Raw genomic sequence first — 23,073 nt, 5'->3', positions numbered from 1 at the left:
TATTAGATAGCTGTGTGTTTCTAAAACCAGTGTGCATGTTGACAGCAGTGTATCTTTGTCAAATCTGTTAAAGGTTCTTTTTCTTATGGAGCCAAAGTTAACAATTACCATGTTGAATATGGTCTGTCATCTTTTTTTTTTTAAATATATATATTAACAGAAGTTAAGCTGCCTTTTTATAAAACTGAGTGTTTCAATCTTTTTAAGTTAAATTTGGACTGCACTTACAAAAAAAGTACTTCTGATTCCCAGAGATCATAAAGAAGCAGGGTGAAGGAGTCCCAGACTTAGTCCACGTGATGCGTACGTTAGCAACTGAGAGCATCCCAAACCTCCCGCCAGGGGGTGAATTGGCAAGCAAGTGAGTTCACATCAGTATACATGTGGTTTTTGATTTAAATTGAAACTTAACTGTAAGGCCACTCTTAAAAGTGGGGGGAGGGGAGAAAGGGTACAGGACAAAAGGTGATGATCTGTTCTCCGATTTTATTACTCAGTTGTTCTGAATGAAAAGGACAGAGTTATGAATCACTACTAAAATTAAATGTCAAACTCTAGTTTTGGAATAGACTGAGTGTTTTTTAAGGGTGGCCTGAGTGTGTCTGTTTTTGTAATTAACTGGGTTTTCTGGGTGGGAGGTTATATTTGAAGATGCAAAGATAATGCACTGACTTTAATAGTTACATGGATATGTAGTCCTACACTTCGACAAGAAGTGATATGCATATGATGTTTTGCTTGGCAGCTTTCTTCTCTTGTCTGTAGCTAAAGCAATGTAATTGCTTAAAAGTTTGCTTTTGTATCTCTCTGCATGTGGCAAATCTGAAAACCAGCTAGGAGTCTTTCAAAGAAGAAAAGGGGGAAGTTTAAATTTACAGTTTTATGTAGGCTGGCTTTGTCCTTGAAGAGAGTTCAGTGTTGATGCACAGTGGCTTATCAAATTGATGTTTTTAAGTCTTTAAGGAAGCAATGCGCTTAGCTCACTTGCACGCCAAACCAAGTGCTTTGTGGTTTAAAAGATTGTTTGCGAACCTGTGCTGTGTTAAAATGGATTGGGCACATATGGTGCGGACTATATTTTTAATGCTTCAAAATACGATTTTTATGTAGTTACAGCAAAAAACATGAAGACTCTAGGTATGTAATTGATTAAATTATAAGAGAACTGCAAAGATTACTTCTACAAAACAAAGTTGTTCTTATATGAACTGTTTGACTAGGAAAAGAAGAGACGGCCACTTTGCATACAATAGCAGCATCTGTTAAGGATGTGTTGCTGTAGTCATGAAGCATGGATGAGTTAGTCACTCAAGAAGTACAGCATACAAATTGATTTTTCTCAACCTCGTTTGGCTAGTGGTAGCATCATGGTTGTGAGGAAGTGCTGAAGTGACTGACTTCCGTGGGGTTTTGTGTCTTAGTGATGCTAGTTTGTACAGGGATTGATGGAAGTATGGATTTAATTGGATGTTAGTGTAACTCAGAACACTGCTGCCAATTTGGAAGGAAAATAAAGTTTTTCAAGAAACCTGCCTTTATTTAGAATCGAAGATACCTATTTCTTGAAAGATAAGGGAAACTTTCCAGCTCATATGAGCAATGTGCTTTGTGTGTAATTGCTTGTGTTTATTGCTTTAAATTCAGCACCTTCTTCTGTGCCCTGTAATCATTCAGTAGATTCACTATGATGTTTATACTGCTGCATGGTAGTTCCTGGCTTTTCAGCGTTACAGGATGATTATAAAGCCTATCATCTGCTTTTTTCTTCTAATGCACTCCTTTGTGATTCCTCTGCATGCATTCATGAGCAGTTAAAAGGTTGTTCTTTGAAGTTTGTTTTGTATCGCAGTTGTAGTCTGTTACTTCATCATACTTGGTTCTGCAGAGGGGGATCTGGAAGAAAGTTGCTTTTAAAGTCAAATCTATAATTCCTGTCTCTTATTCCCCTCTTTCCTTCCTGCTCCCCTCCAAAGTTGTTTCCTTATGCTGGGTAAGGCAAAGGCTTCCTCTTCCTTCAGCCTTGCATTGGGTTTTTTTGAGTATCAGTTCTCAAGAAAACCTTTTCATCCTGTGTGTTTAAAAACCACACCAAAAAAACCCCAATGCCAAACCCATGTTGCTTGTTTACAGGTGGCTTGCAATTTTTCTATTAATATTTTCTCAATATATTTCCCATCAATATTAAAGCTTGAGAATTCCAGAGATTAAAGTTAATTACAAGCTTTTTAAATTATTATCATTAATTATCTTACACATGCTGAGCACACTTTTTTAAAGGAGGAAACTGTCAAGATGCTTGAATTTAAATTTTTTTTTTTACCAGACAAAATCCTCCTCGTTCTGAAGATATGATATGTAGAACTGCTATTTGCGGTGTTTAAATTTTTTTGAGAAAGTTGCAGGAGTGTATTAGGCATACTATTGTAAAGGAGTATTGCTCCAGAAATAATTTTTCCAGGTTTGCACATGGAAAGTACATTTCAGAATGTAACGTGAACAAAAATGCACTTCAGAATGCAATTTTTGTGCATTCAGAAAATTAAAAAAAACCCCACTACTCCCATACGGAAGTGCCATAATACATGAAGTAGTACTGCAGCATTCATCAGACACACAAATGACCAGGGCATTTAACATCCATCAAGTTTTCTGATGCCCATTTTCAGACTCAGGAGAGGTAGCACCAAGCAGTGTCCAGCCTCATCTGAATGTCAGATTGTGCTCTTCTGCTGAACTCCTAGTGGTATTTGGCCTTGTTTTTCTTGAACCTAAAGGTTTTAAAGGATACAGTAGCTGTGGTCAATGTTTAATGACACTGAGTGCTAACATGCAGTAAACTTGGTTCTGTGAATTTAAAACTTTTTAAAGCTTGCATTTTAAATTGAAATTGTACATAGGGAATTTGACTTTAAAAAAACCCACAGCCTTAAAATCTTTTGGGTTTTTTTTTCTCTAGACGGAGTGTGATTGAAGCCGTTTATAACAGACTGAACCCCTACAGGAATGATGATACTGTAAGTATCCTCCCTCTTAACGTTATCTTCCCCCCCCACCCCAATTATTTTAACTGTTTTGTAAAGAAACATATTGCTAGTTCTTGTTAAAAGACCCCTTCACCCAAAGAAGCAATAGCGATGTTGCGTTCTTTGGACTATGTTTTGTAATTGTTTTCTGCTGCATTCTGCTGATCAGTCTCAAAACTCCGGTATGGTTGATTCCTTTGTCCTCTGGAATTTCATTATTTGAATCCTACCTGGGTTTCCAAACGCTTTCCTGCTGAATGGTGCAGTGTCATGTATATTTTTTTCCCGTTCAAATGGGAGACACTTTTCCCCAAATATCAAGAAGAAAAAGCCTATACTTATAGTTTAAGCAGATCTGTAACTGTCAGCTCTAAGGATACATTAATTTTCCAAATGGACTGTGTAAGCACTTCTGTTCTTAAACATGGCACATCTTACAACAAGTGTGTACGGTTCAGGTTCTTGCATCAGTGATCAACATGGCATGAATCTACTGTTGGTGGGGAAAAAAACCCCCAAAACTCTAAAGTACAAACCGTGATCCCAACTGCAGTTAAGACCACTGGAAACAATGTTCTGTCACTGAAAGTGCTGTACCTAGTTAAGTTGATCCTCCACCTATAAGCAAAAATCACTTAGATGCTTAGGAGTAACATAAGTGAAATGCATCCAGACATAAAGAATTGTGCATTGGCTTTACAACTGGGTGCTAGTTTCTTTGGCAGTTCTCATTACATCTTTAGCATAGAAATTCCTAAGTAGTGGCTGAAAGAGGATGTTTCACCTTTAAAATCCGTTCTGTATTATGTTACTGTACATTTGTAGAACAGTACACAAGTTTTTGTTTTGCGATGATGTTGGCAGCTTGGATACAGGAATTTGCATACTGAATAGTTGGCATGCGGCTGCTGCATTTTTACTCACTGCTGCTTTTATGCTTCAACCTTGCACTTGGAACAAATATAACTGTTTTGGTCTTTCATATAATTGCTCTCCTTTGCTACTTCTGGTCTTGAAGAAAAAACTGGAGGTGGTACTTTTACAAAGGGTAATTTTAGTGATTTGGCTTTTTTTTACTACACCTCCGTGCCAACTGTTCTTTATGGTTTGTAATGAATTCTGTGTGCCAGTGTGAATGAAGGGTGCAGAACTTCAGTGCTAAGAAATTGTCATATGTGGCATTGCTAGAGACTTAATTAGCCTCTCTTCCCTCGAAGGAATCGGTAAGGCAGTGCGTTTGAAGAGGAGTAATATTTCTACCTCCTGCAGTCTTAGTAATGATAGGGAAGAGTAGCTGTGGAAGCACCAGCATAGACTGTTGTTAAAGCCTGTGATGGCCCTTGATTACGTAGGGGAAGGTACCAGGTAGTGCTGAAACAAACAGAGATCGCTGTACAGAAGCAGTTTTCTTTGATGCCTGTACTACTGTCTTAGCTGTTGCTTTGGCAACTGACCTGTGGTCCCACTTCTTAGTTGTGGTGTTAACCTGCACATCCAACTGATGAGGCAGTTAGAGAAAGCTGAATATACAACAATCTAAGCAAAGGAAAAGGAAACAGACGTGACACGAAGGCAAATAGATTAAACACTTATTAGAATGAAATATTTTATTTGTACTAGGGTTTTTAACTGATAGCAGGAATCGGTTAAACACTTTTCAGTGGTGTGGTAGTTACACAGAATCCCCTGTTGCCTCTGGGCCTGATGGACCAAATTTTAGGGATACTCAGGTATTGGATGCATGGTTGTAATGCCATGTAGCCTGGCCATACAGTTATGATTTAGAGCATGGCATGTCTTTGCTTCCAGTTTTTTTCTTAGATACATTTTTTTTTACTTGAGGTTTTATTACTATCCAAAATTAGGGTTTCCTGCAGTTGCCCAAACTACACTTCTCTAACCTTAAATTATAAGTGTTAAAATTGATCTGAGTTATAACAGGGTGTCAGTTGATGACTCTATCTTCCTGTGCAGTGAGGGAGGGCTGAAAACGTGAAAGATGGTAATGATAATAACAAATGGCGTGAGGCACATCCTGCTCTTTTTACACATCTATGTAGTAAGTGTATCCATTTTGTATTACTTCTAACTACTCTGGGAATGCTTTTGCGTAATGTGCCTAGGATAGTATTTTGAGCATTGATAAGGTTATTACAAAATGTCTTGGTGCTAATGCTTCATTAATTAAGCATATGTGGATTTTAGATATTCTTAAATGCTGTTTCTGAAAGGGGAGAGAAAACAGACTCCTAAAATGACTGAAGTCATTTTCATTTAACCCTTTTCAGTCTGGATTATCCAGAAACTGCTGTAACTATGGGCACTCCAGACTTTAAAGGGTTCCTTCTTTTTTCTTTAAGGATTCTGCCTCAACTGATGATATGTGGTAAAACTGCTCATCTAGCTGTGGAGTTCACGTTTCATCCTTCAAATGAAAGTGCAGCCCAACCTCAGCGACCCTTCTTAACATCCATCCTCAACCTTAATTAAAGAAGGGAATATGATGTGTTGGTGAGAGTGACTACAGCAGTACGACATCTAGCCCAGGAACTGATCTTTTTTGTAAAACAGACTTCTGTAAACGTGATTTCAAACCATAATTCATGTTGTAAATCAGACTCCAGCAATTTATGTTGTATGATTTTGTTTTTGTAAAGTGCAATTGTCTTTGTACAAAATGCTCATATTTAATTATGAACTGCTTTAAATCACTATAAAGGTTAGAAGAAATGTTTGGCTTGTGTGTTGCAACAATATATATCCCTTGAAATTCATGTTGTGGTTTTGGATTGCAAGGAGCAGCAGCCTAGCCAGCTAGGTGCTCAAGAGGTGCACAAAACTGTAAAGACAACTTCTTGTTTTATGAGGGCTGAACTCGTGGGCAACTTACCAGAAATTACAGTGTGTGAATTTGCTTGGCAATGGAAAAATAACTTGTAGTGCACATTCTTCAACAAACGTATATCATTTTCTTGGACGTACTCCTGCTCTCACATTGAGTTAAAGGGAGTTCTGGTTTTGACTTCAGTGGGACTTAAATCATGCCCTATTAATAGTATCATGTTCATACGCATACGAATCTTGGGATTAGAATGCCTTGATTCTTTGCACCTCTCTTTTCATTAACCCTTACTTTAAACTACTAATCACTGAGCACGAACGGGCAGCTTTCTACATACAGTAGGAGTCTGCAGCATTTTTACAATCCTGATTGGCTGGGTCTGCTGCTGTTCCAAGTAAAATACTTTGAATTCCATTTTATCAATAAAGCTTGATTTAACAAACAAGAAATTTATCCATAAATGTGTAATTCCTTTTTTCCTGCCTTTTAAAATTAAGTCAGTGCCATTGTAAATGATATTTTACTTGTGGAAGAATATTTTTATTAATTGGTAGCCCATTTTTAAAATGGGAAGGATTTTGATTATTGCCCAAGACATAGCCATATGCTAGAGGATGATGTGAGATTAATCCATTACCCTATTTTTTACAAGTGTGGGTTTTTTCAGGCTTTTTGGTGGTTTATTTTTTCTCCCCACTGAAGATGTGCATTGGTTTGAATTTGCCTACTGTTTGATAAAAATACATTTGTCAAAGCCTGACAATCTTTAACATTTTATGGTGTGTGTTTTTAATTGACCCACTTACTTAGAATGAGAGACTAGTGGTTAAACAGTACTTGTGATTTGAGATATAGCATGTTGACAATATTTAACTGTTCGTTGTTTAAAATTCTAATTTAAAATTTTATAAGATAATAAACTAATTTGATTTAAGCTTAGCTTTCTCCCATTGAGCATACGGAAATTAAGTTTTCAAGTCAGTCGTGTTTGCAAAACTGCTGTTTTGTGCACCTTGTATCGTCTTTTTGGTTGAGAATATTGTATTTACTATGTAGTTTACTCATTTAGTAGGCAGACTCCCCAAAAGGAAAATCAGTAAAACAAGTAGATTGTAACATTTACTGCAGTTAAACAGAATCAAAACTTGGTGTATAATTACTTTTTGATAGGAAAATGTAGTACAATGCATTTTGCTATATTTGTCTTTCCCTGACTTTGAAATATACATATTTGTATATATAGCCTTAAAACTAATGCAGAGTTAGGGATCACTGAACAGTGAAAAAGTAACTTATAGTGTCTTGGAATTTAGTATATACCAGCAAACTTTTTTCTTTTATCCCTCTTGTCTATGTGGGGTGCTTAAACGTAACTTCATTGTATTCAATTTGTAATCTGTTCAAGCATGAATGAAGAAAACATAAGCACTATTTGTATTTATAAATTTATAGCAATTTTTGCTTAAAGAACCAGTTCCTTACCTACCTATGAATAAATGCTTAAAATGTCTAATTTTGTTGTAGAGTGCAAAACTATAATAATGTTAAGTTATAGCTTCACAGGCACTTAACAAGCATATTTAATAATACATGGCGTATTAGTGCAAAAAGCTAAACCTAATTTAGGATGAGGCAGATACAGTTCTGCCCTTTTTCATAGAGACTAAAGTTTAGTTTTGGAAACTGCAAAACCTTGAACTGGACTGTGGAACCTTTTGAGTTTTAAACTTTAAAAATCGGAAGCAAAACTGTGGTGTGAAAAGCCATACTTCAAACTATAATCACTTAACCTGTCTCAGTGACAAATGATATTTGAAGCCTCTTCTCAGGAGGACTCCTAAAGGTTAGAAAGAAAATAATTCTGCTATTGCTACAGGCGATGTAACTAGGTTTGAGGGTAGCGGAAGAAAGCCCGTTTCAGGCCTTTCTCTCTCCCGCCTATGTTCAGCGTTTTGGTGAGGTCAGAGCACTGAATCTATTACGTATGCATAAACACTGCCATTTTAGATACAGATTTTGATTACAAAATATACTAATTAAGTATACAAAGCATGCTAGAAAAGAGGCAAGCTGTACTTTTCACTGCTCTGAAAAGAAAAAGGCACTTTTGCACCTTTGTGCATCTCCTTGTTGCACCAGAAACTTTTTTTTAAATGCTAAAAACATTAGCACCTCAGGGGCAAGGCAGCAATTTTTAAGTATTGTGTGCTATTTATTTCCCTCTTGGAAAAAGATTCCTGTGTGACAAAAATGAAAAATGTGTGATGTTAAAAGATGTATTTTTAAATACATGTTCAGATAGGATGGTCCCAATTTGCTTGTTTTTAAAAGGAAATGACATTTGTAAAGCTAGTTTGCTTTGCATGCCGTGCAACTTTGTTTTCCTTCTTCATTTGACAGCTTCACTGGCTTCAGTTTCTGTGAGTTTTGTTACAGCCAGATTAAATGTTTCACTGATCGTTCTGGGAGAATACCTGTACTGCTTTATAGACAGCTGTTTCAAATAATTCTCACTAATTCAGCATTGAAATATGTTCAAGACAGAGGCTTCTAAAATGTGTTTTAAAATCAGTGTTGGATTAACTAAATGCAATTACATTAAGTAGGGTCCTAGGTTTGCAAGGCTTTGTAAATCTGTTGTATCAGAGGAGTCCCTGGTACATGTGGTGGGCAGAAATCAGCAGGCCCTGTGCAGGTTGTGAACCCAGAGCCTTTTAGCTGGCTTGCTCTGGCCTAGCCAGGAAGCAGCACCACAAAGACCGTGATACGTGGCCATCAATCATTTTAATCTTCCAGCAGAAGTCAGAATCGGAGAGAAAAATTTAATCTGCTTGTCATTAAACTATGCTGAATTGCGGTAATCCTAGGCTATGTCATACTCATGAGATGCCTGATGAGTATTAAGCAGCAGATGAGTAATGGTAGCACTTACCTTGATCATTTGTGCAGGTGCTAAAGCTAATCATTTTCACATGTACTCAGGGTAAACTGATCAGCAGCCAGTAAACTGTTTATTGCAAAGCTGGTACTGGCTCAACTGTATAGGTTAAACTGAGCCGTTTTGCTCAGTTCAAGAATTGGAAACTTAAAAAGGTGATTTAAGAAAACTAGGGAACAGTTTGCACTTCAATGGATTCCCTGATAAGAATTTAATCTTAATTTGTGACTCTGCGATAGGACAGACTTCCTGCTGCATTTCACTTTAGTAATTGATGAACTAAGGATATGGTTCCATGATCAACTTCTGTCAAGACTAAACTATTGCTATAAGTTTGCCCCTACTGCCCTTTCTATGCCAGCAGTCATGCTTACATGGCTGTGCAGTTTGGGATAAAAAAATCTGTAGTTTTCAGCTGGGTGAGTTGATAATCCAGCTGTGGGATGCTGGTACTAGGGCAAGATGCAGAGTGGGGAAACAGAACTGAGAGCAAAGAAATGGTTGCACCACCCCTTCTGCTGCAGTTTGGGAAACCACACTCTAAACACAGATAAATGATTGACCTGTGCAGGGAGTATCGAAGCCTTTGCAGATCTTTTTCTCTGTTCTATACTTAAGACAAACATTTTGCTTTGGTAAACGTTCTTTTTCTTAAAACTGGGATCATGAGACTGGTTTTAATGTCATCTTGTGTATGAGTTCCCTACTGACAAACTTATTTTCTGTTCACTTTCTCAAGATGTATGTAGCTCTGTCCTATGGGACAGACAGCACGGCTGCCACAATTAGGTTAATGATAGGGTTGGTCCAGTTTAACCGTATTTCACTGTACATCAGGATTTCATCATGCTGAGGTGTTACCTTCCTCTTTACCTGCACCTTCTTGAGTTGCTTTTATGCACAAATAACCTGGTATATTTAAATTTCATTATATTTAAACTTGCGATGTCTGTAACGGACTAACCTTTAGTAAAATGTTACCCTTTTCCTCATCATTTGGCAAATACGGTATCTTAATGCAAACCTGATGTACCTTGCACAGGTTCAGAAACAGCAAAACCGTGTAGAGCTATAGAGCGGTACCTGACGGTTTTCTGTAGCAATGGAGGTGTTACTCTGTGCCAAGCTTCATGAGGTGTGAAAATAACGTCTCCTAGATCACTAGTATAGCCCCTTGTTCCTACAGCTACATGTGTTTGAGATGATCGCGACCTGAGCCCTCGTATACCAATACAGGGTGTAAAGTCTTTGCAAGTGGTAAAAAGGCTCCACACGTGAATTTCTAAGATGCTGTAGTGCATAAAATGAATGTGATTCCTGCTATAAGCTGTAAAAATGGAGCAAAATTCAAAAGTAGCAATCTGGGGCTAAGTACTTTTGACTGACCTGTGGAGTACTGATCAGAGAACCCGATCTTTTGGTGAGCTCTTTCTGAGCTGTCTCTGTGGGGCGATTGCACGGCGCACGGGTCTCTGCAGACCCAGGCGTGCACCTTCTGAACCTCTGTGTAGTCATATTTTGCTTAATTATGTTGCTTTGTAAACAAGGTAGCAGTCACCTGCGCCGTGGCATTGATTCACAGAAGTTCAAGAAGCTGTAGTAAAACTTAAAGCTTTTCTTTATTCTCATGGACCACTAAATGCTTTCCAGTAAAAAAAACCCAAAAGAATATACAGCATGCTAAAAGCTGAGTTTACATTGTCTTCCATTGAAAACTTGTTTCTAGAAAAATCTACAAATATTTCTGCTATTTACTTAATATGTGAAAAAAATGTCTGGAGCTTTAATCTGATTGTGTCAGAGTTGTTGGCCTGTAGTGACGTAGGCTCTATACATACTCCTTGCTTTATTTATATTTTTATTTGATGTTCCTTTTAAGTAGCAGTAAACCAGATCTTTTTTCTTTCCCCCTCATGTAGACACTCTTCTGAAGTCTTTGCTTCCAAGCTAAGAGAACAGGAGTGATAACGGTGTCTTAGGAAAGGGTTTGGGGGGAGGCTTGCTTTAAATGCAACAACAGAACCCCTAACCTTTGCAACCACAAAATTTGGGGAAGTGGGCTTAACTTCAAAAATGCCTTTTGTAGAATTAATAGTTCTATACTGAAAGTGTCAAAACTTCAGTAGTGTTGGGGTGACAGGTCAGATTTCTAAAGTATTGTTGTATGCCGAGCCAGATTTTTAGTTAACTTGTACTGATTCCTGTCCAAATGCTTTTTAAAATATCACTAGACAGCTATTCCTCCCCCCCCCCCCCCAAAAAAAAAAAGAAAAGCAATGGTCCTTACTACTGTGTAACCAGCCATTTATTTGCAAGGGTGAGTGCTGTGTCAGATAGTAACATTTGCCTTTAAGAGCACTACAGCTGCACTTCTCAGCTCGCTCAATAAGAGAGCCAAAACTGAAATTCATTTTTGCTTCCATTAACTCTGTGGCTCTGAAGAGCTGGCGGGAGCGTGGCGGGGGTTTCGCAGCTAAAGTAGGCAGGACTCTTCATAGATACTGAGAGTAAGCCTCCAGAGTTGAAGGAGGTGCCATTGTTGTTTCTTTTGAGGAATATCTTTGAGAAGAAAAATGAGAAAGCAGACTGGCAGGTCTCAGTTATGTACTTCTACTTCTATCAATGACTATAGACTAAGGTCCGCAGTGTACTTTCTCTTGCATTATTGAATTCCAGTCGGAGCAATGGAAATACTGAGTAGCTGATTTCACTTTCACTGTTGGGATTTCAGGCTGAAGCACAGAATTTTTGTTCAAATTACAGGGAAAAATTAAACTAAGATAGTCTTGGGAAAATGAGGCACGTCCTTAACTTTACTTCCGGCTGACATTGGTGGAGCTTCACTCACTATGTAAAATTTGCACATGTATTGTTGGAGCCTGAAATGTCCCACTTGGAATGAGAAAGAATTGTAATCTTTATTCAGTTTTGGTTTTGAAAAAGCTTTTCAAAGCCAAAGGGAAGAAGGTGGTAATGTTAAAGATTGATTGGAGATAATTTCATAATTCTTTAAACATGTAAGTCAGCATTTTTTTCTTTTAAAACATCAGAAGGGTGCAGTTTAAGAGGTTTGGTCTTTGATGTAGTGCTTTTAGCTGTAAAGAATAAATAAAAGGATGAAACCCAAAATGGGATGGAAAAACAATGAGACCCTAAAAACCTAGGAATAAATGTGCTGAATTTACATAACATTATTTCCATGTGTAGTGATAGACGTACTGAAAGGATCTTTGTCAGTGTTTTTAGGGGGAGTTTTTATTCTTGCCAAGTGTTTAATGCTAGACTGGCAAGTCTGCTGCAACTTGAAATTTCCAGATTCTGACATTGGAAGCCGGGCATGATACAACAGAGGCCCCAGTACGTGAGACGCTGCAGTACCCGTTACCACGCGTTCTGCGGGTTAACGCAGCGCAACCGTGCAATGCTGGAAGTTGGGATTTCCTAGGCTACATTTTATTGCTGATGGTGTGATTCACAGTGACCTTGAGTACCAAGAGTTAAGTTGTATTTATTAACCAGATCTAACTCTTTGGTGCCAGGAATCTCGTTCTTGGAGTCAGTGCTGAATTACGCAAATGTTCTTGGCAAATCGTGCCGGGTAGTCACTATTCGGGAAACTGAATTGCTAGCAGTGAAGGGTTAATACGAGACAAAAGCCTAGATTCTCCTAGCTAGGGAGTGCTGGATATTTGAAGAGTGTGAGGTTTGATTTCCGCAACTGGCTGCTTTAAGTCTATTAAAGCAGAGGTTTTGGTTTCTAGCATCTGTCTTGTTACTAAGACCATGTACAAACATGCTGAATTAGAGAGTTTTCACCTGTCTTGTCGCAGAATTGAGTCCACATCGTATCATACAACTCATTTGTAGTGACATGCTGTGCCTGTCTTTTTAGAAAATTCATGACCTCTTTATATCTATTTTGTGGAAAGTGTAATTTTTTTCATTGATGACCTGTATAAATGTGCGTTACGGATGGAGAGAATTAAGCTTGAAAAGCATGTTCGCAGATTACATGGCTTCATTATGGAATTTATAAATTTAACAGAGTAATATACAAGAGCATAACTATTTTCCTGAAGTAGAATGTATAACAATATATAATAAATTATTCTCCACGTAGTTCACCCACTCTTTACAGTTTTACACAATTCAAGCTGTGTGTTTACAGAAAGTTCAATAAATGTATATTTTGTACTATGTACAGATTCCTGGTCCCAAAGAAAATGTGTGAACTTGGTTTCTAACTTAACTTTTTGAGATTGTATTTTTTTTTCGGTTTGGAATCAGTTGAACAAACTGCGTTATGCCTGTCGATGGTGGAGGCTGGCATTGGAGCAAATGGGAATTGGAAATATTTCTAATCTACAAAAATGATTCCACTAAATAAAACAGGCAATTACATCATGTGTGTGTATTTGAGTGGTATGCTATACACCATTTTCACATCTGTTTTATTATTGCTAATTTACAAACTTATGAGGCCTTTTCTGATTCAAGGCAGTTGTATTAAAATGGAATATTGAGTGCTTATTTTGATCATTTTTAGTTACAGTAATAAAAAAAAAAAAACCACACTTTTCACTTTTCACTGGTTTTCCCCTTACATGTTGAAACTCCAAGGTAAAGCAGCATGTGCTTGGCTCCAGCCACGGTGTTCCCCAGAGACCACCCGGTCTGGGGTTTTTGGGAGAGCTGGGGATTGATTAGGATGCCTGACTTTTGGAAAACCAAGTCACACAGGAGCGAAATATGTTTGTGTCTTCTGCCCTGATTCAGTACTGTAAAATACAGGATAAACTTCTGTAATATAATTTGTAAGAATTTAAGGACACTAAAGGATGAAACGCATCTTTACACTGGATTTAGCCAGTACGATTTGGAGGGAGAATGAGCCTATATGTTATCAGTTTGCATTTGCCTTCCCTGGAAATCTTTATAGACAGAGAGCTGGTAGGGTTCTGACATGGACTCTACAAATGAAACGGGAGGGGGCGGGAGGCTGTCCTGCTGTCACCTGTGACCTGAAGCAAAGTTGTCTTTCCTAAAGATTCAGCCCCATCCCTTTAAGATTTAAAAATCGGAACTACTGAGTTATTGAGCAAAATGAGGGAATGTTTTCTGTGGATTAAAAAACTGAAATTGCTGTGATATGATTGACTGTTAGCCTTGGTTCACACTAACGGAGCAAACATGGGAGACAGAGTATATCCCTTTGTTTTCTAGCTCAAAGTTTATAAAAAGAATGGTTTATCCCATCTAATTGGAAATTTATATTTTAGTGTATTTTTCCTCAAAGCCAAAGAATAATATACTTCTGAATAGCATTGTTGGTGAATTTAAATGGGTTTTTTTAACCCTGACGTGTAATAATAAATTTGAATGTCATCTGAGCTGTTTAGATAGAAATACTAAGCTAACTTAAGGTGTTCATTGTGTCTGAATTTAATTAGATAGCATTTATGTGGGTTCATTTAAAGGAGGTAGAGCACTGACGCCCAGTTAAATCATTTAATGATGATTTTGATTTTAGATTTCAGCAATTTTTAAGAATATGAGTTTAATATGATTTTCTGAAGGAATGAAGGTGATTTTGGCAAAGAGTAGCAAGAAGAATTGTTTACAGTTACTGATAGAAATAACTAAGACAATTCTGCCTGCAAATACGCATATGCTGAGAGAGGCTCTGGGAGTTGTATGAAATTGGTGTATGGCTCTCATTTGTGAGCTTGCAGGACTGGAAGTTCATCAGTATAACAAGAATTCATATATTGATGAAGTTAATTTGTACTTATCAAAGTTAGTGCAAACTTTCTGATGTTTCTACTGAAAGTGGGAGACCTTAAAATTTTTGGTCTACAGCCTTTTGAAGAGCCTACGTAGGAGCCACAACTGTGAGAGATTTATTTTCTTTTCCCAATTAGTGACTTTTTCTGGTGTTCACCCTCTACGTTAAGAAAATATTTGCTAGGATTTGCTAGCCAGGATTTTAATCCTGTTAAACAGGACTGAAAATTTTGCTGCGACGTACCAGTTAGAGTTATCTTGAATTAGGAGTTTGCTGAATAGACGTTTAAACCAGTGAGTTTATTTGTACAGAGGAGCAGATATTGAAGTAAATACAATTACCTGTATGCGTTTCCTTGTCTTTACCTCTCCTCCTTAGCAGTAGAAGTGTCTGTGACACTGTCCAGTGTCCTGGTGATTCTCTTCAGGAGAATTGTGCTGTATCATGGCTCTTCCCCTTTGCTCTGACATAGTGTGTCAGAGTTTGCTGCTGGCTCGTGAATACCAAGTACAGCTTGGTGAGAACAGTCACCTTCCACTCAAACTTAAATCCTGTCCCATAAACAGGATAAAACAGCTATGTATAATTTACTTCAACAAAATAATTCAAAGTATGTTACAAGCACACACACACACACACACACACAAAAAAAAAGCCATTTAAGGAAACAAAAGCTGTTCTGGTCTGTTTTTAAAATAACCTGTGGAGTCCCTAGACTAAGATCTAGACAGTAGGAATAGGATATTTGGATATGGCTGTCCTCCAGGTCTTTCGCAGCTGTGCTTTTTTTTCCCCTGTATTTCCTATTTATCCAACTTACTTTTTCCAAAAGGCCAGAAACCTTTTGAAGTATTCCTTTAGAAGAGTAATTTATTAGTTTTGTAGTGCTCACCCCTGTCCTGGATATAGTGGGGGTCTGTTACCAGAAGAATACGAAGTAATCCTAATATATTTTACTTCATATTAAAAGTATCCTGAAGTGTGCACTTCCAGGTGGTTTTAGGGTTTTTTTTTTTGCTGTTGTTGCAATGTTTTGTTTATTTGAGGGTTTTTAATGCTCACCTTCAGCTACCTTAGAAGACTATACAATTGGAATAGGAAAGTTAGTGAAGTTGCCCTCCAGTTGGTTGTTGTTGGCTCCCAGTAATCAACTGGAGACTGGCAGGATATCAGGAATCAGTTTCAGGGAGAACAAAGCCAAACAGAAGGCTGATTTTATCAGGCTTTTACTGAAAATATTAGCAATGAAATGTAAAGCATTAATTGAAATAATGTAAATATTTAATTACAAAAATATATTCACTTAATGCTTTTACACTATTAAAACTTAGAGGAGTTTCAATATGAAAACTTTGTTATTCTGTTAAAAAACATTAATAGGTGGCCAGCCTAAGAGGCTGAACCTTGCCCCAGTTTCAGATGTTAAGCTGAGGGTGAGGGGTTCAATTTACCTGCATCTGAAAACCTTGGCATGGGCATGAGTTCAGTGTTAAAGCAGGCTGCTCCAGGCCACAGCCCAGCTTTCATTATCTAATAGCTAATAAACAAAGTTTTCATATTAAAATTTGATAAGGGGCTGTACTCACCTTATCACCTTGTTTCTAGGTAGACTGTAACCTTTAGCCTAATTTTTATATTCCCTACGTACAAAAATTGGTTGGGTCTTGTTCTGTGGTTGGTTCTTGCTTTGCATGCAGTGAAGCGCATTCCTTCTGCCACCTTTCGCATACAGCCAAACCCTTTCATTTTTCTTCTTCAACCATCTCTTTTTGGCCTGAAGCTGCCAGACTGTTCTGTAAAAGTCTGCAAATCCTCTAGGTGTATTTTTCTTTCTGTGTGCATTTTCTACATATTCTCTTATTAGGACTAGCGCATGTTGGCTTTCTACACCACCTGGTCTAATGGGGTTTGAGGCTCTTGGGTGCAGGAGCACCCAAGTTAAACTCCTCCTACCGTCTCTACAGGCAGCTAATTCATGCTGTAGTATGAATATCTTGTCTCAGCTTATCCGACTGTGCGTAGACATTTTGTCCATTTCCACTTGGTAGGTCCTGCGTTGGCAGAGCCCTGCAGCATATGCTGAACATTCAGTCCTAGCTGAAGCCAGCGAGCTTCTCGCGTGCTTAGAAGTAAGCTCATTCATATGTTTTTGTGGCACTGAACCCGCAATTCATTTCCTCTACTGTTGCTATGGGTTTTTCTGAAAGAAGAAAGAGAAACAAAGGAAGACACAATTGTACAGTCTACATTAGCTAAGGCAAAGAAAAGTAACGGAGCGACTTTTGATCCTTTATTATTTTTTTTACTTCAGCATTGCTTGACTTCAGATGATTTTTTACCGTTGCCTGGAAGATGTGTTTAGTCTAGTGAACTGGTGCTGGTGTATCATGTTCTCCATGTCTGAAGGATGTATGGTTTTAAGTGGTGTAATCCCTGTGCTCCAGTTCACAAGTTTTTTAGAAGTGGTGGTCTCCTACCTTATTCCCAATTCCTTCATCTTTATCAGTTTAAAAATGCTTTTATATAGTTAGCATAAACATCTTTTGTGCATCAAGCAGTGGTGGAGAGAGCAGACTTGATGTATGTCACTGAACCAAGAACTTCACTAGTTCTCCTGCTTTACTGAGGATGATGGAAACAGATATTGCAGAGTCTCTCTCAAGTACTAACACAATAGGACTCATTTTCCTTTGTCTCTTGGAGCATCATGAGTCTTAATGTTGCCACTTCTTTGCTGCCCAAATCACACTTAATGGTTCTGTCCTGCGTTTGAATGCTCTGCTCACTGGGAGCAAAACCCATCATTCTCATGTGTTGGGTGTGGCTTACACTGTCTAAGCAGAACAGCTTTAACTGGACAGTAGTTACAAATCCTGAAGGTGCAAGCTTAAGCGCAAAAAAGAAGACATTGGCAATTGGATATACCAGATAAAACTCACCCCGTTTCACCAGCCCTAATTCTGCTGTACTTCTAGCTAGAGAAAACCTTAAGACAAAGACACTGGGCAGCCCAAGCCTCCAGGCCAGCTGTCTCTTTTTTGACATGTATTTCATTAGGCAGTTGTAGTTCCTGAATTACACACGTTCTTTGTCTATTACATCGTGACCCCTAGCACAGCTGGTGATGTTTTTCTGAAGGGGAGGAGGAAAACTGGGGTTCGTCTGTTTTGATCTCATGGAAGTCAAATCTTTATGAAAAGAATGTTTTCCTCTCCTGGTCTGAAGAAGAATAGCTGGGAGGGGCTGTTTCCTTAGGTCCCCTTGTGCTAGCCACCGTGAGGATCTTGGGCCAGGAACCCTCGTGTGTATTAGCTCAGAGGAGATGTAGCTGTTTTCCTTTTGCCATGCACAGATAGGGTCATTGACTCCATTCAGCTGAAGGCCTTCTGTAATCGATTTTCAAAACAGTCTGAGGTCGTTGCATACTGTGCCCTACGGCATCCCAAGGATTTGTATATTGTGTGCTTTGACCTGATTCTTTTTCCCCCCCTCTATCCCAGCATCCTGAGGTAGATCTGCCGTGCTTTGTTGTCCCTTGCAAGCGTCTGGGGGAGAGGGGTGGTAGAGATTTGCTTTGATTTTTTAATTAATGTCTAGAAATCTACTCGTAGCATCAGCATTTGGCTTTCTACCGCCCAACCTTTGGTGTCATTGCCCTGAATTACAGCCCTGATGGGGCCTTTGCATGATGTGTTCAAGCTGTTTGGACCTGTTCTGGCAACACATTCTCAAAAATTTTTATGAAGCCACAAGACCAGACCAAGGGTCTCTAAGATGTGGAGAAAATATGTTTTTAGCTGTGCTTCTTGCTTTGTTGCAAAATACAGAAATGAAGTCATCACTTTGCATAGATCCTGGTCTAAACCAATTAACTGAGCATTCAAGAGAGATTTTTTGTTTGTTAGACTCAGCTCAGAATATTTTGTTTTAATTCTATACCTGTACGAGTTAAAACGTTCATACAGATCTGTCTATGCACGAGGCTGGTGCTTTACAGCCAAACATAAACAGAAGATACTAACGGAGTACTTCTCACAGCAGAAACTCAGAAAGAAAAGAAATTCACCCAAGTTAATATTAGGGAGAATTTGCAGTGAAAATAACCTTAGAACAGGAAAAGATGATAAGTGTTATTTCTCTAGATTAAATGTTAGATTAATATTTGCACATATTATATACTCGGTTAAGATTAATATTAATTGGTTGGTTTGTTAATGGTTAATTAATTGCATGTGGTTAATATTTGATAGAAGTATGAAAATAGGATAATTACTTTTTAAAATACAGTTTGGCAAATCAGCTTATTCCTGTATAAATGTCAAATACAGTCTGTGTTTAAATGGAGTCGCCCTGCTGTCAAAAACAGACATAAAAAGTCTCAAGACATTACCCAAGCAAATACACGCCTACGTTGCAGTCTCATTCAGAAGCACAATCTCTAATTGCAAAAGTGCTTTTGAAAACTGTATTAGGAATTTTCTCCACTAGCAAATCAGCTATTTTCTTTGCAGAAGCAAACAATGGAGAACTGACCTAAATACACACAATTATGCAGGAAATTTTGCTTTGGGGCACAAAATGGAATTGTAGGCTGGGTATGAAAGTTAATTTGAATTTCAGACCGAGTCCCAACTGTTGCAGAAGGGAGAGTCAAAGGAAACTATATTTGAGGGATTTTTCAGCCAGCTGTGTACACTGAATTTTCCTGCAGTAATCTCCTTTCTTTAAATGAGACTTGCGAATGCTTGTAAAATCAGCTGTCACTACTGAAGTTTTCTCATCCTCTCTCCTCCTGTGCTTCAAATAATTGTCTGCCTGTTCTCAGGGAGACGTCCTAGAATAGGGTGGCCTCTTTCTCCTGGTTAGTGGTGAATGCTGGATCTGGGCTGTTGCCACTAAGTCTGGCTGCTGCAGAACCGAGCAGTAGAAAATGTGGCCAGTGTGAAGTCAAGGTCCAGACATCTCAGCGGTAGAAATCTGTACAAAAAATTGAGGGTCAAAACACTGCATTTGCCTTCTCTTTCTCTTTGCAGACAGGGTATGCTTTCCAGAGCAAAAAGCAGTAAAGAGAGAAAGAAGTTAATGAAAAACAAAATAATCCTATGTAACAAATGGGAAGAGGCCAGGTCTGTCTATTCATCTCAACTGATTATAATGCAGAATGATGAAAAAATAGCAGAGGAAATGGAATAGAAAATCAAAATAGAAGAATTAATAGAAAGTTTATAAAAAGTCAAATAGAATTAATAAAAAGATCATAGAAAATGAAATAGGATTAGTAAAAAATGAAATATAATTAATAAAAAATTAATAGAAAATCAAAAGCTGCTGGTCTCCTATTTACCTACAGGTTAAATATGTAGTCTCTGATAAAAAACTTGCATTTGCAGTATGCTTCAAAAATCAGGATGTAGCAATATGGTAAACCTACACCTGTGGTCTGCAATGCTTCTTCCTGAGCAAAAGCCTTCACCTAGGGATGCCAAAGGTTTTCCAAGGGGAGAGTGTCTCTAATTCTGCTCTTCAGCTGTAAAACAGCGCTTCCTTTTCTGGGAGTCAGACAGTGAGAGGTGGTGGGGTAGAACAAGCAGACATGCTGTTGTCGTGCCTGGGACCCAAGTGAACCTGAAAACTCTGAGAACGCTGCAGTGTAGCCTCTTACCCATTTCTGTGCTCTTCTTTTCATCAGCTGAGGAAAATCTCTTAAGGGTAGTTGTGGGGTGACCTGAGGAAACCATGGAGAAACAGGCAAGCAGAAGCCTGGTGAAGGCTTGTGTAGTGAATAGGATCCAGATCCCACTGGTGAGCCCATTTCCTACAGCGCTTGGGATTAAGTCCAAACTGGAGATAGGCAGGTTTTATTACTTTTTATGCTGTTCCTTTCCAATTTAAAATAACTTGTCCATGGGAGAAGTATCTACTGCATCAAACAGCAAGGCTCAGACTGTTATTTCAAATGCCCTTGAGGAGAAGTGTCCCTCAAGAAAATTATTTTCTGGTGCTTCTGGTTTTAACTCACTAACCCCAGTCTCAGTGAGTGCGCAGATGGTCCTGGGCATGGCCAGGTGTCCTGGGAGCTCTACAGGTAACCGCAGGTTTTTTACAGGGAGAAGATGGAGGTGATAGGAAGGAGGCACAGGTCCCCATTTGCCCCAGAGGGAAGTCAAACTTCTCCCGTAGCACAAGCTACACCTTGGGGCTGTGCATGTGTCTTGCTCATACCTTAATTTCTTTAGGAATAATTATGTTTGGCCCCGCTTATGTCCTACAATTCATACAGATGGAGGATATAAAAACCCAGTGATGTAATGTCTCCATTTGAAACATCTGCCCACTTCCTCCTCCAGCCTGCGGGCCAGAGGAAGCCATGGAAAAAAAGGCTCAAGGACATTCCTCCTGCCTCTGTCTGATGTCTGCCTTGATAGGGCTCAGACCAATATTGCTTCAATTAATTTATTTTCTTTTAAAGCACATGTTTCAGAACACTTCAAAAGCTGGACTCCCTAATCTTTGGTAGATCAGCATGAGTCAGAAGCATCTGCAGGAAGAGCAGAAAGGTGTGTACTTCACAGCAAGCAACAGGCATGCTCATCTGAGAAGGAGCAGTGCTCTAGCAGGGGTAAGTCAGACAGCAGAAGGGGCTTTAGCAGAAAGTTGTGCTGAGTTCAGCTAAGCTGCCTGTTGGTGCAGCCAGCAGCATGCTGTTCTCCAAGTCTGTTGTAAGCTGCTGCTTTAGGGATGTTCAGAGGAAGTGACTTCTGTACTGCTGGCCTCCCCTGAATTTTATTTGAGTGTTTGGCAGCAGATTGGAAAGCAAAATAAATGGAAGAATTATAAAACATAATTTTTTATACGTGCAAGAGCACACCCAACCCTGCCTTTCCCTGCTGGGAATCTCCTGCAGCGCTGGTTTAATGGCCATGCAGTGGGGAGTTCCCATGGCAGATATCAACAGGGCTGAGGTTTTGTGGCGGGACTGGAAATCTTCAAGCGTCTGCGCAGCGTGTATGGCAGCAGAGCCGAGAGCACTGCTGAGGCAGGGCCACCGCTGCTAAAAAGCTCCCAGTGAGCCTACCTGTCCAAGACACATTTCCCTGTACTCTAACGGGGCTTTCATGGGTGGCATCTCCCTTGACCTGCTGGCAGTACTCTGCCTAAGGCAGCCCAGGAGGATGTTGGCCTTCTGTGCCATGAGGGCATGTTCCTGGCCCATGGGCAACTTGGTGTCCAACAGGGCCCACAGGTACTTCTGTGCAAAGCTGCTTTCCAGCCGGTTGGCCCCCAGCCTGTGCAGATGCACAGGGTTATTTCTCCACTGAGCGGGACTTTGCATTTCTCTTTGTTGCACTTCATGAGATTGCTCTTGACCTGCTTCTCCATCCTGTCAAAGTCCCTCTGAATGGCAGCACAACTCTGTGGTGTATCAACGCCTCCTCCAAATTTAATACCACTTGCAAACTTGCTAAGGCATCACCCAGGTCAGTAATGAAGAGGTTAAACAGTATTGGCCCCTATATTGACCCCTGGGGTGCACCGCTTTTCCAGGTGTGATGTGTGAATTATGGTGTGGTGACCCTTCCCCAGTGCACCTTACTCTGCCCTCTGGCCTCCTGGTTGGAGGTCAGACTAGGAACAATTTTTAAAAGGGAAAATTCAGGGCAGGATCACAAGAAAGCACAGCCAGACTGTGCCACATATTCTTTGGGAACCAGAATTGCTGCTGAAAAGAAGCAACCGGGGCTCCCACTGCCTCCACTCTGTAAATCTGGATGAGACAACAGAGGCTGGGAGATATAGGCTGAAGTTGAACAAGCAGGAATTTCTCCCCTCTAGTATTCAGGACTCATTTAGGTTATTGCACACACTTTTCAGGGAAGAGAAGCAATGAGGAGTGATGAGAGAGGCAGTGTTTACCTGGCATCGTCTCAGTAGTTTTACTTGGATCCCTGTGTGGTCCATGACCTTGGGATTTTGCTGGGAGGGAGACACCTTCGATTTAGATGGGTGAAAAGGACTTGTGCTTGCAAGCAGCTTCGCATGCAGTGGCATGTGTGCTGCATAGCCAGGGCTAAGGCAGGAGCACTCTGACTCTCTTCACCCCCTGGTTCATCCATGCCTGGAACTGCACCCAATCACAAATTCGGGCATCAACCCAAATCAAAGGACAGGAGCTGCAAACCAGAATAACCCCAGACCTCACTTTCCTCTCATTACTGTTGCCACTGTTTATTTGTTTTACAGCAGTGCCCGGGGGCATCTGTCATGGATCAGGCCTGGCCGGGGAGCGTTACTGGCTGCACACAAAGGGACGGTCCTGCCCTGTGTGGGTGCAACAGGCAAATTCCAGGAGCTTCAGTGAAACAAAGAGTCAGCGTCATGGGTGCCACGAGATCTGAGTTTTCACAGCATTTCTATTACAACACCTGATCGTGAATGCAGACATCAGCAAAGTTCAAGGCAACTCCATGCACAAAAGGCCAGACCA

The 23,073-nt window shown here is 39.5% G+C and overlaps 1 protein-coding gene across 2 annotated transcripts in view; it reads left to right on the top strand.

The window, feature by feature from the left end:
- The window catches only part of PPM1A (protein phosphatase, Mg2+/Mn2+ dependent 1A), a 35,627-nt gene extending 22,420 nt beyond the window's left edge, over nt 1-13,207 (top strand). For both annotated transcript variants that reach the window (XM_075104181.1, XM_075104182.1), the window contains exons 4-6: nt 253-361; nt 2,957-3,014; nt 5,384-13,207. In XM_075104181.1, the coding sequence (XP_074960282.1) occupies nt 253-361; nt 2,957-3,014; nt 5,384-5,413 (197 nt within the window). In that variant the 3' untranslated portion in view covers nt 5,414-13,207. The remainder of the gene's footprint in view (nt 1-252; nt 362-2,956; nt 3,015-5,383) is intronic.
- The last annotated feature ends 9,866 nt before the right edge of the window (nt 13,208-23,073 follow it).

This window comes from Phalacrocorax aristotelis, chromosome 9 (genome assembly GCF_949628215.1).
Source record: "Phalacrocorax aristotelis chromosome 9, bGulAri2.1, whole genome shotgun sequence".
NCBI classification, from domain to species: domain Eukaryota; kingdom Metazoa; phylum Chordata; class Aves; order Suliformes; family Phalacrocoracidae; genus Phalacrocorax; species Phalacrocorax aristotelis.
This window is presented reverse-complemented; position numbering and strand designations above follow the sequence as displayed.